Below are 12,758 nucleotides of genomic sequence, written 5' to 3' on the forward strand. Positions count from 1 at the left end.
TGTACTTTTAAGTACATTTGCATTTACATAAGAAATACATGTTCCCCTACACACACTTTCCTTGTGCAGGGAGGGAAGGCTTTAATGGTCTCTGTGTCATTACATTACACTCTCTGCTCAGCAGGTTATTCACTGCCATCATTAAGTCACTTTAATATTGCTTCTGTATAAAGTTGGTTTCCCATCCTATGAGTCTGAACTACATAGCAGTTATGGAATCTAAGACCTTGACTTTAGCAGAATTCCTCTACCACCATGTTAAGGAGCTGATCTAAATCACTGATCTAACTAGTAAAACTACAAACAATTTTACTGTTTAATACTTTAACAACCTTGATGTATTCTGCATGCTCAGTTAATTTACTTGAGATGTTTTCAAAATTATTTTGAGTACTTTTTGAAAGAAATATGTGTTAATTGTTGCTGTTTAACATAAACTTAAACCCACAGATTTTTACATTACGTTTCCCATGTTTGTCTGTCAGGTGAGTATGAGAGACTAGAAAGTAGGAAGAGCTAATATAGGTGAGATTAGGTGTTTGGATAAAAAAATAGCTTTACAGAATGAAGGCAAAAAGGTCTTCACTGGAAATCCTGGAAGTTGATTTCTTCCAAATGAAGAAATCCTTATAAGAAGGTATTCAAATATGGATTAAAAAACCTTGTAATAGTGCAGTGAGAAATATTGCTGGATTTGTTACTCAAAGACATGTGATTTCATAAAACAGAAAAAACAAGTTACTAACAACAAAAGCAGATTCTCAGAAGGGACAGCTGAAGGATTTTTTTTAATGTAGGAATTATAAATCAAGAAATAGTTTACTTGCTGGTTGTGTTGTTTGTAAGTAGGTAGAAAACTGTAGCAGAGCTGCAAACTGAAGATAAGACTATAATTTAAGTCAAGTAAAAGACTAATGTATACTTTTTCCCAAAAGTTGGGTAATTGAGACCAGTAATAAACCCACAAAAATGAAGATGACTGGATTAAATATAGGTATGACCTGATGCTTTTTCAGTTTAGTTGTTCAAGAAGTATCTGGCATTTGTGCTTGAGGGAGACAGAATTCTCAATAGCCATCGTGCTGAGCTGGAAGGTCTTTTAAATAATACACTGAGGTGTCTCCTGTCTTGTCCATTTCAACTACTGAAGCATCTGGCATTAGGCTTAGTAATGCTACTTTTTTTGAAAATGAGACATGACTCATTCTTTGAAAAGGTGGCTTGAAGAGGTGCAATATATGCTTTTATTTCTTCTGAGCAGTAGTTTAGTATTCACTGTTAGGATGTTATGATGTTTTCATGAAATTTGTCTAATTTCAGCAGTTTGAGTCCTTCAGTAGAGAGAAAGAATAAGCCCATAGAGAAAAAAGACAACTGATAACCTTCCCAGAGTTTTTATAAAAATCTTGTAGCAACATGGCTGTCTACTGAAGCAGCCATAATGAAGACAGGCAGCATCCTTTTTTAATTTCTTCTGTCTACTGTTTGTAAAAAGTCCTTCCTTACTATATCAGTATTTTATACTTAGTTGTGAATCTAAAATATCTCCATGAAATACTTTCTTTAACCTCTTTTGCATTTTACTGGCTGTCTTGGAATTTATTCTTCACTTGCGATCATGTAACTTGTTTGAGCAATGATGCAATTTGTAATTAATCCTTTGCACTATTCCTACTGAGGATGGTGTTGTATGAAAGAGAAAAAAAGATTCAACTTCTCGCTTTTAGATGTCTTTTCATAATTGTAGGAATTTCAGCCTCATCTGGCTTTAGTTGATTACAGTGGAAGTTTTACATTTTTTTCTTGTCTTTTAAAAAAACTGCTTCTAATTAACCTTTGAATCACAAAATGACTGAATGGTTGAGGTTGCTGGGAAACTCTGGGTGTCGTCTGTTCTAACCACCTGCACAAGCAGGGTCACCCAGAGTCAGGTGTCCAGGATCATGTCCAGGTGATCCTGGTATCAGTATCCTGGTTTCAGTGTCTCTGAGGATAGTCATTGCACAGCCTGACTGAGCAACCTGTGCCAGTGCTCAGCCACCCTCAGAGGGAAATAGCTTTTCCTGATATTCAGGAGGAGCCTTCAGCATGTACCCATCCCCTCTGATCCTGTCTCTGGGCACCACTGGGAAGAGACTGGCTCCACCTTCTCTGCACTCTGCCTTTAGTTTTCTGGGTGCTCCTACTTGCCATTCTTGAAGACAGGAGTAACACTGCTTTCCTCCAGTCTTTGGGCACTTCTCTTAATCACCATGATCAGTCAAAGCTTTTTAAGCCTAATCTTGTAGTGACAACAGGCAGCACTCATGGGTGCATCCCACCAGGGCGCATGGACTTAGCTTTGTCCTATTGGTTTAGGTATTCTTTGAGCTAGTCCTGTTTCAAGAAAAACATCTTCCTTAAATCAGTTCTGTTTCCTCAATTCCTGAAGGCTGAACTTGCAAGTAAGGACTGAGGCAAAGAAGGCATTCAGTACCTCAGCTTTTCCCGTGTCCTTGTTACCAGGTCCCCTCCCTCATTCAGCAGTAGATCCTGGCTTTCCTTTACTCACCTGTCTGCTTATAGAAACCCTTCCTGATGCCTTTGACATTCTTGGCTGGATTCAATCCCATCTGTCATTTAGCTTTCCTAACATCTTGAGTGCTCAGAGAATGATTCTGTATTCCTCTCCATATTAGATTTACTTGATCATGTTTTGCTGGGGATGGGGGCTATGTGTCCTCTTTGAGAAGTTGCTGGAAGTTTCCTGCATGTCTGGTGTCTCCAAGAGGGATCCACCTCTGGCCAAGATTGGGCCAATCCCATGGTAGTAGCACCACTGGGATAACAGATTTAAGATGGAGGGAAAAAATTGATCCTGTGTAGAAGTTATTGTAGCCAGAAGAGAGAGAGTGAGACCATGTCCTGGTTTGAAGAACAGGTGTCTGCCAATAAAGGCAGAAGCTCCTCTTTAAAATGGAGAATGTAAACCCCCTCCCTCCAAATTACTATAATTTTGAAATTGAGGGGCTCTCAGGCAAAGATATGAGAATTAGGAATAACAGTTCTTTACTAGGAACATTAAAATAGAAATACAGTATTACAAAGAACAAACCCAAAAAATACTGACACCCTGTCAGTCAGGGTGTTGGCAGCAGTCCCATTAAATGGTGGCTGCAGTCCTGCAGTGTCAGATGTGGTTCAGCTGAAGCAGTGCTCCTGTAGAAGGTGCAATTTTCCTTTGAAGGTCCAGGGATAATGTGGAAAGGTCCAGTTTTCCTCTGGAATCGAGTGGGGAAAAAATGTATCTCATTTTTTATCTAGGTAGGAAAGGCTTGGCTCCTCCTCCTGGCTGGAGCATTTCCCAATGGGATGATGTAATTTTATCAGTCAGTGGGACCTAATGGCCCATTAGCAGAAGATATCTTCCTGGAGGAAAGATGGTTTGTGGAAAGATAAAGATGATTGCTCCACCTGGTTTTAAAGATGGCCCATTAGCAGATAATATGTGCCACAGAGATAAAGAATTACTGCCCCACCTGGCTTCAACAGATGGTGATAGAATACACATTTCTGGCCACATCCTGTGGCAACCCAACACAGACCATTTGAGAGGAGCAGCTCTGCAGACCCCTGGGTCAGAGGAGAAGGAGGGCAGGAGGTGCTCCAGGTGCCAGAGCTGGGATTCCCCTGCAGCCCCTGGGGATCCATGGGGATGCAGAGATCCACCTGCAGCCCCTGGGGATCCACAGGGATGCAGAGATCCACCTGCAGCCCCTGGGGATCCACAGGGATGCAGAGATCCACCTGCAGCCCCTGGGGATCCACAGGGATGTAGAGATCCACCTGCAGCCCCTGGAGATCCACAGGGATGCCGAGATGCCCCTGCAGCCCCTGGGGATCCTGACTGGAGCAGGGGATACCGAGGAAAGGCTGTGATGCCATGGGAAGCCCATGCTGGAGCAGAGTCCTGGCAGGACCTGAGGCCTTGTGGAGAGGGGCCCACACTGGAGCCAGTTTCCTGGAAGGACTTGGGACTCCATGGGGAGCCCAGGCTGCTCCTGAAGTACTGCACCCTGTGCTGGAGCAGTTTGGGAAGAGCCATAGCCATGGGAAGGACCCATGCTGGAGAAATTAATGGGGAACTGTTTCCCATGGGAGGAATTCCATACTGCAGTGAGGGAAGGACTCCTCTCTCTGGAGGAAGAGGATGGAGAAACAACATGTAATGAATTGACCATAACTCCCCTTCCCCATCTCCCTGCCACTGAGGAGAGGTAGAGAATTGAGAATAAAGTTAATCCTAGCAAGCAGGGAAGGCTGGGGGAAAGTGTTTTTAGGATTTGCTTTATTTCTCTTATCATGCTCTGCTTTTGATTAGTAATAAAGTCAACTAATTTCCATGAGTCAGGTCTGGTTTTCCCATGGTGATAACCAGTGAGTGATCTCTCCTTGCCCTTATTTTGACTCGTGAGTTGTTCATTATATTTTCACTCCCCTGCCCACTTGTGGAGGGGGCCTGACAGAGGGTATTGGTGAGTACCTCAGATCCAGCTGGGATCCATCCACCACATTCCTGTATTACCTGTCTCTGTCCTCACCCTCTGTAGGCTTCTTTTTTGTGTCTGAGTTTTGCCTGGAGCTTCTTGTTCATCCATGTAGGCCTCCTGACATTTTTGCCTGAATTTTTAATTGTTGGGATGGAATTCTCTTCAATTTGGAGGAGATGATACTATTACCAGAGGAGATATTAACCAATTTTCTCTGGCTGCTTTTCCACCCCAGTGCCTTATGCTGTGGAATCTTGCCAGCAAAGTGTAGCAAGCCTGTGCTTCTCAAGTCCTTGGATGTGATCTTGTGTTTTGTTTCCCTCCCTTCTCTCAGGGTCCTGAACTCTGTGGTGTTGTGGTCACTGCAGCAGAGCTGCCATTGAGCTTCACAGGCCCATCAGTCCTTTACTGATGGCAAGTGAGAGGTCCAGCAGAGCACCTCTTCTCACTGTCTTCTTGGTCCCTTGGATCAGGAATATGCCACTGCTGTGCTCCAGGAACCTTCTGGATGGCTGTGCTGTACCTTGAAATGTTTGAAATTCCCCATGAGGACCAGGCCCTGCAAATGCCTGTGGAGAGCCTCCTCCACATGTTACCCCTGATCAGATGGCCTGCTGAAGACATCCACTACACTGCCACCCATACTGGCCTGCTTTTCAGTCCTTGCCCAAAAGTTCTCTGTTGGCTTCTTATCCTTAGAGCCATTGGGTCTAAGAAAATATTTCATGTGTTCATCACTAAACCATGTCCCTAAGCTTCATATCCGGTTGCTTTCCTGTACACTTCTGGGGATGGCGATTCCACCCTTTCTGTGGGCAGCTTGTGCCAATGCTCAGCCACGCTTTCCCTGAAGAATTTTTTCCTCAAATCTAAATGTCCCATTGGCAGATCTTGAGGCTGTCTTGTCCTGTTGTTTGTTACCTGTGAGCAGAGCCTGACCCCACCTGCTGCACCCTTCTATCAAGGAACTGTAGAGAGCAATGGGGCTCCCTGTGAGCCTCCAGTTCTCTAGGCTGAGCACCCCCACCTCCCTCAGGTGCTCCTCATTGGACTTGTGCTCCAGATCCTTTCCCAAGTCTTTTCCCTTCTGCAAAAACACTCCAGCTCCTCAAAGTCCTTCTTGCAGTGAGGGGCCGAAAAACTGGATGTAGGATTTGAGGTACAGAGGGACAATCACTTCCCTGTTTGTACTGGCCACATTGTCTCTGATACAGGCCAGGAAGACTTCAGAGACGTCTTCACCATCCTGATTTCCTACGAAGGATTTTGGGGATTTCTGCTTGATTGTGCCTTGTGGTTACTTCCTTGCTTGTCTACAAATGTTGGAGGTGACCCTTTTTTGTTGATTTAATATTACATATTAAATTACACATTTTTAAAAATCCTTCCATGTGACATCATTCCTGAGTACTATTCCCTCACAGGGCTGCTCTTGCTTCTCTCCATCCTCTTTAGCCAGAAGGTGTCCTAAATAGTTCAGCCATCTTCCTGGCAAAGGTACCTCTGCTGCCCTTAGCTGGATCTCATCTCGCCCAAGCAGACACAGATCTGAAAACAGCTTCAGAGAACCCCAAACACCAACTCTGAGGCCAGTTATTGATCTGTACTAACAGTGTCCTCCTCTCACACTCTTACCCCCAACACTGGTGGATAGAAGAGGACACCAGCTGTGACCTTGATTACCTACAGAATTCTGCAGTTAGTTTTGATTCAGTCTGTGTTGCCTCTGGCAGTATCACTGATACCCACATGGAAGCACAACAAGGGGTAGTAGCCATTGAGTTGGACAAAACTTCAACAGTTCCTCTACAATATCCAGGATTCAGGCCTTTGCAAGGCAGCAAACATCTCTAGATGATGCGTCAGGTCATCAAAACAGTTTTTTCAGACAGTTGTTGGTAAGGATTCCAAGACCTATTTCCTGAACTGCAGTTTCTGTATCTTGAGCTCATAGTCATATCAGCTTTGTTTGAAATGGATGTAAAGTTGTAGATGTTAGGGAAAAAATTATGAATGTTATGACTGCAAAAATTAGTGTCTTGAAGAGTGTAGAAAGTTGCTGGTTAAATTCAGACTCCATCCATAAGAAAAACTCATAGCAATGTGTGAAATTCCATGAGTTACTACTTTTTAATCAAATAGTATTTTAATGATTGAAATGTCCAAAAAGTTTATTATTATTGAGGCCATTTATTGTTAACTGGCAAATTTACAAAGTATGCACTTACATTTTCTTCAGAATATTGTATTGCGGAGAAAAAAAACAGTTCTTTGAACTCAGATTTTAGAAAATATCATATTTAGAAAATATGTAATAATAAAATGTTATTGATATTATCTATTATATAATATATATCATTTGTTTATTATATAATATATAAATTAGCTTAATAATGTACTTAGAGTATATGCTTTTAGGCTAGCAAACTTCACCATAACCCTTACTTGGGCCCTTCAAGCTGACAGTACAGAATGAACAGATCTTCAAATATTGCACTGTGTTTTCTACTAATCAATGCTGTCTGAAGATTGGCAATCCTGGGCGAGCAGTGATGTGCCAAGACCATCCCATGGAGGCCATAGATGTCTGGTGGACATGGAATCTCTCACAGGTTGCAGATATCTAGTGCACATTGCAGGCTCGGCTGGGACTCTGCTAGATGTAGGATTACTGTGCTGTATTCTCTTCTTACATTACTTAGTTTCCTTTATACCTTAAGTTAAAGGCCTGTGGTGGATTGACCTTTTCTGGCTGTCAGATTCCAGCTCATCCAAGGGCAACTCACTACTCTTTCTTTAAGCACCAAAATTTGGGTCTTGGGCATTAAGAAATAGGGAGTGGTGGTGACCAAAACTTGGACTGAATATTGCCAGAGTGAATTAACTGTGGGGATTCTTTTGTGGTTCTTATGAGTTGAAAGGACAAGGAGTGAAGATTTACCTTGTTTGTGGGTGTTTGTAAAAATTTCCCCTTTTTCAGGATTTTTATGTCACTTTGATTTCAGTATGGGAAATGTTAGGATCTTTTTGTAAATGTAAGTAAAGTTTATGAAGAATATATCTTTTATGTATATTTTTGTGGTGAATATATATTTTATTGACTGTTTTTAAGTGGGTGTTTCACAGAGGTGAGGATGGAATATACTGGGTGCAAATGTCCAGGTGTTGTCAGCGAGGGTCTCCGGTATCTGTGAGGAGAGGCCAGTCCTGCCCTGTGCCAGACTCAGCTCCAGACTCACCACAGCAAAGCATGTCAGTACCTTTGGCAGAATGGGTTTTAAGAGAGGGTATAATACTGCTATCAGTGTGGTATAAGACTGAAAAATGCAGAGAAAATATCCTGTGAACACCATGGTTTTTCATGAAGGAAGCAGAGAAGGCAGTCTAGTCACTGAAGCAGGTTGGGAAGACCAAGACCACAGTAGAGCAAGTGTTTTCCTGAAACCTGTGTGGAACCTCATGCCAGAGTATTTATTTTCAGTAGACATTTTCAGGAGGAACTGGAGCCTGTGGGGAATCCACACTAGAGGAGTTCCTCATGTGCTGTGGCTTGTGGCTTCCATGCTGGAGCAGGCAAAAAAATGTGAGAAGGAGAGAATGAGAAAGAGGAAACATTATGGTTGATCTCTCACTATCCAACACTATTTTTATTGGCAACAGATTAATTTAATGTTCCCAAAGTCAGGTCTGGTTTTTCTGTGATAAAAAATGGTAAGTGACTTCCCTGTTTTTATCTGCACCCATAACATTTTACATTTCTCCCCATGTCCTGTTGATGATTAGGAAAAATGAGAGATAAGCTGGGTGGAGGCCAAAGTCAACAATTGTAAGGCCTTAATTTATTTACTCAGATATTTGTTTCAGATGTTGTAATTTTTTTAAGTTTTCCCAGCAGGACAGAAAGCACCTTAACACTGGGAAAGTTTAAGTCTTGTGGAGTTGAAGAAGTGAATGACTAATATAGAAGTCCTTTTTTTTGTGTGTAGATGAATTGTTTTTTGTAGAAAGGTTCTTAGATGTAGCATTGTATTCTAACATCTGGGTTTGGAATGGATTAAAGTTTAGTTTTTGAACCAGAGTAAACTAGGAATTGTTTGTCTGATGTCAATTCTTGTTTGTTTCTTGTTTTCTTTCTTAAAAGCAAACCAGAGCCTTACAAAAAAAAAAATTTATTTGAATCTTATATTAGTAGACTCTCTTTTGAGCTATATGGCATTCCCTAGGTTTCATAGGAACATTTTATTGTATTTCTAGAGTTGCTTTATTTATCTGTAACCTTTTTATTTGCTTTGACAAATGTAACATATCCTTCCTTGTAATTTTAATGTGCTGGACAACAGGAAATGTACAAGAAGTTTTGTTTTAACAACTGGCTATAGTTATCAACATTTTTTGTTGATGGCTTCTTTCACTTCCTTTTTGTGAGTTTGATATTTGCCTCTCATGCTGTCATTTCTTCTTGCTCAGCTTATTTTCTTAATTTTCTGCATTCGCTTGTTTGTTGTACTGTTTTATTCTGTATAATCCTCTTCATACCCTCCTGCCCAATGCTGTTGTGAGCTGCCATAATTTTTGTGACTTAAGGCTCTTAATCCTACTGTTTATCTAATCAATGTCAGTTTCCTCAGAATAGAGCCTGCCAAATGCTCCTTTTCCTGGCAGCTGTGTCTTGGGTGTCCTAGTGTGATTTGAAACTTGCTCTCATTTGTCAGTTTTCTATTCATTTGGCAGTCATCTCTCCCTCTATAATGAACATGCTGATTCATTTTAGGTGAAAACAGCTTTCTTTTTTAATAGCAGAACTGTTTCTGTAAATTCATGTTTTGTATTCCTTTAATTTTTCTTTTTTAGATGCTGGATGTCTATGACATTCTTCCTTTTGATAATCCAGATGGTGGCGTTTGGAAACAAGGATTTGATATCACATACAATGAAAACGAATGGGACAGTGAACCACTTCAAGTTTTTGTTGTGCCTCACTCACACAATGATCCAGGTAATATGTTAACTGCATTGATTTGAGGATCCAGATAGAGGCTTTTGGATTAAGACATGCATTGCTGTTTCTGTTAAGAACTGGGGTTTTTTGAAGCATACCATACTTGATTTAAGTCTAGCAAGGCAGTTAAACAGATTTATGATTCAAGTGCCATTGAGTTCCAATGACAACTGTTATGATACAAGTTTATGTCTACTGAATTTATTAACTGGAGCAAAATTTCAGTGTTGAAACTGAGAAGTGACATGAGTTTCTGATAAACCATTCAGTTTATACATTGCTGCATTATATTTCATAATTTCTTATTTTCATGTTTTGGATTGTCATAGATATTTAACCCTTAGCCTGTGCTAAAGAGATATGCTTTTAGAAGATGCAACAATGGCAAGTCTGAAGTTTTTTGACACTTTCTTCACTTTTTTGTGCAAACTCCAACCTATAGTGGGACAATGAAAAGTCTAGATTTAAACAGAAATCTAGGTATGCTTACATCATTTAATTTCCACCCAAATGGGTTTACAGTGTAATAAACAAGATGGAGAAATGTTCATTTATTTTGGAATCATTTTTTGCTAAGAATTACCAAAAAGTGAAATATACTGCTACACTGAGGTCCTAGTACATGTACACTGACCATGAGAGGCTGGTAGCACTGGTTGTTGTCATAGAAAGCCATGACTTAGGTGATATTAAATTTTACCACTGTATATCTCTCTAAAATTTATTTTTTTATATGAAATACTGTGGATCTGAGTGAATGCATGGTAGTTTGAACATGAATTGCTTTTATTTGCATGTATATAGCATTTCAAAGAAAATAAATGCTGGAATGTGGAACTACTGTTTTCTCCAGTTATGGCAGATATTAATGCAGTATGGATATGATAAAAATATTCAGAGTAAATAATCACAGCATAAACCTACATCTGCCTATCTATTGAACTGTCTTTGAACCTGTGTCCATTTATTTCCTCTTTGGTTGTAGTTCTCCTAAAAATATCTCTAGAAAGAATCAACTCTTCTTCTTTTCATTACGGGCACATGATGAAGCAAAGAAGTCCTAAAACAATATACAGAACTCATTCTCTTGGGTCTGCTAGAACAGGGTTTAAAGTTTACCTGTCTCCCTTTTTCTGCTAAGATCATATCCTAACTGGTACAGGACTGTTGGCAGTCCACTAGAGGCCAGTTTCCTGGTGTCACATCTGCCCTCCTGGAATGTCTTCACCTGAATTGAACAAACATTCTGTGCACAGTGCAGGCTGAGGTAACTTCTCAAGGGCATGAGGCTTAGAAGCTGCAGGGGGAATGTCCTGAGGTAAGCTGTGAAGAGATTTGCAGATAATTTCACCAAGGTCTATTCAAGTTGTGAGGTTCCATAGGGGCTTACTGTTCTGGCACTTGTTGCTTTTTGTTTTTTGGGTTTTTTTAATATATTTCATTTCTACTGGTACTTTTACTGCAGGTTCTAATAACTTAATTTTGGCTTTATTTTATTTATATACCTTCTGTATCTCTCTTCCTGTTTTTTGTCTCTTTCTCACCAGAGGAGGTCAGGGAAGGGGAGTGGCTCTAAGGCCTTTATTTCTAGATAGGCTTGAACCACAACAGCAGACAACACCTTTTGTGTATGACAGGCTTTGGCATTGGGTGCCTTACTATGATTTAGTTTATCCTGTAGCACCAGTTCTGTTTATGAAAAATGCCCCACTGAGCCTTCATTCTGAAGAATCTGAGAAATATGAGCTTTCTGAGTTTGCTGAACCACTTCTCACAACAAGATTGTTGCTCTACAGGGGAATTCAGACAGATTGGGTAGGGACCAATGCCAGCTCTATGAGGCTCAACAAAGTGAAACGTCGCGTCCTGCCCTTGGATCACAACAACCCCATACAGTGTTACAGGCTGGGGACAGAGTGGCAGGAGTGCTGCCCAATGGAAAACCTCTCAGTGCTGGAGAGCTGCAGCTGAGCATGAGCCAGCTGTGCCCAGGTGGCCACGAAGGCCAAGGACAGCTGGTCTGTGCCAGCAATAGTGGGGCAGCAGGAGCAGGACAGTCACCATCCCCCTGTGCTGGCATGGGGAGGCCACACCTCAAATCCTGTGTCCAGCTCTGGGCCACTCCATTCTGGAATGACACTGAGGGACTGGAGAGTGCCCAGAGAAGGGAATGGAGTTGGGTCAGGGTCTGGAGCACAAATCTGATGAGGAGTCTCTGTGCGTTTAGCCTGGAGAAGAAGAGACTCAGGAGGGACATTATTACTACCACTACCTGAAGGTGGTCATAGCCAGGATTGAGCTCTTCTCCTATGTAACAAGTTTCAGTGCAAGAGGAAACTGCCTCAAGTTGCCCAGGGCAGGTTTGGATGGGATATTAGGAAAAAACTTCTTCTGTGAAAGGGTGCTTGGACATTGCAATCAGTTGCCCAGAGAGGAGCCATTCCTGCAAGTGCTGATAAAAGCAGGTGGATATGGGGGCACTTAGGAATCTGGTTTAGTTGTGAACATTGTGGTACTAGATTAATAATTTGACTTGATTTTCTATAGAAGCCTTCTCTGATCCAAATTATTCTGTGACTATTTGGGTAGTGACTACCATAAGCTGCTAAAAATTAAATTCCTCCTCACTGTATGCCAAGCAGGCCTTGCAGTCTGGAGCCTATTGTTGGGTAAGCTGGACAATAGCAAAGGCCATTAATATCAGGCTATGCAGAACTTCATCAGAGGCCCCAGATTTTTAGATATGTCTTTTGAAACTAGGAGACTGAATAGCTCTGTGTTGCTTCTATACAAAGGGTCCCCAAAATAGTAGAATTGTTGGGATGATGGCCACATCTCTTCTCAGTCTCAAATTATTAACCTAATTCAGTGAAAAATGCCTTGAACTTTACTATATATTTGCCATGAGGCTTGAAATATGATATCACCTTTTGGAGAGTCAGAAAATAACAAGCTTTCTCTAGATCCAGAGGCCCCCTCCATGGCATTCTTCTTGGTTCTTGGCCTATGTTTGAAAAGCATAAACAAACAACAAAAAAACCAACAAAACCCACACAAGCACACAAGTCAAAAATTCCAAACAGCCACCTCCCACCAATAATAAACTAAACAAAAGACTGTGTCCCAGATAACACCTACACAACCAAAAGCATCAACCAAAAAAATCCCACTAAAAAGTGCATCCAAAACCACCCATGGTCCCAAGCCCTCCAAGGGAGTCTGTGAGTAAC

At 41.3% G+C, this 12,758-nt stretch overlaps 1 protein-coding gene across 1 annotated transcript in view; it reads left to right on the plus strand.

Annotated features, from left to right (window-relative positions):
• Nucleotides 1–12,758, plus strand: part of MAN2A1 (mannosidase alpha class 2A member 1) — a 107,119-nt gene that overhangs the window by 13,984 nt on the left and 80,377 nt on the right. Inside the window, exon 3 of the mRNA XM_079331052.1 lies at nt 9,381–9,525. Coding sequence (XP_079187178.1) covers nt 9,381–9,525 — 145 coding nt within the window. The remainder of the gene's footprint in view (nt 1–9,380; nt 9,526–12,758) is intronic.

The sequence above is a fragment of the Erithacus rubecula genome (genome assembly GCF_903797595.1).
Source record: "Erithacus rubecula genome assembly, contig: SUPER_Z_unloc_2, whole genome shotgun sequence".
Taxonomy (NCBI): Eukaryota; Metazoa; Chordata; class Aves; order Passeriformes; family Muscicapidae; genus Erithacus; species Erithacus rubecula.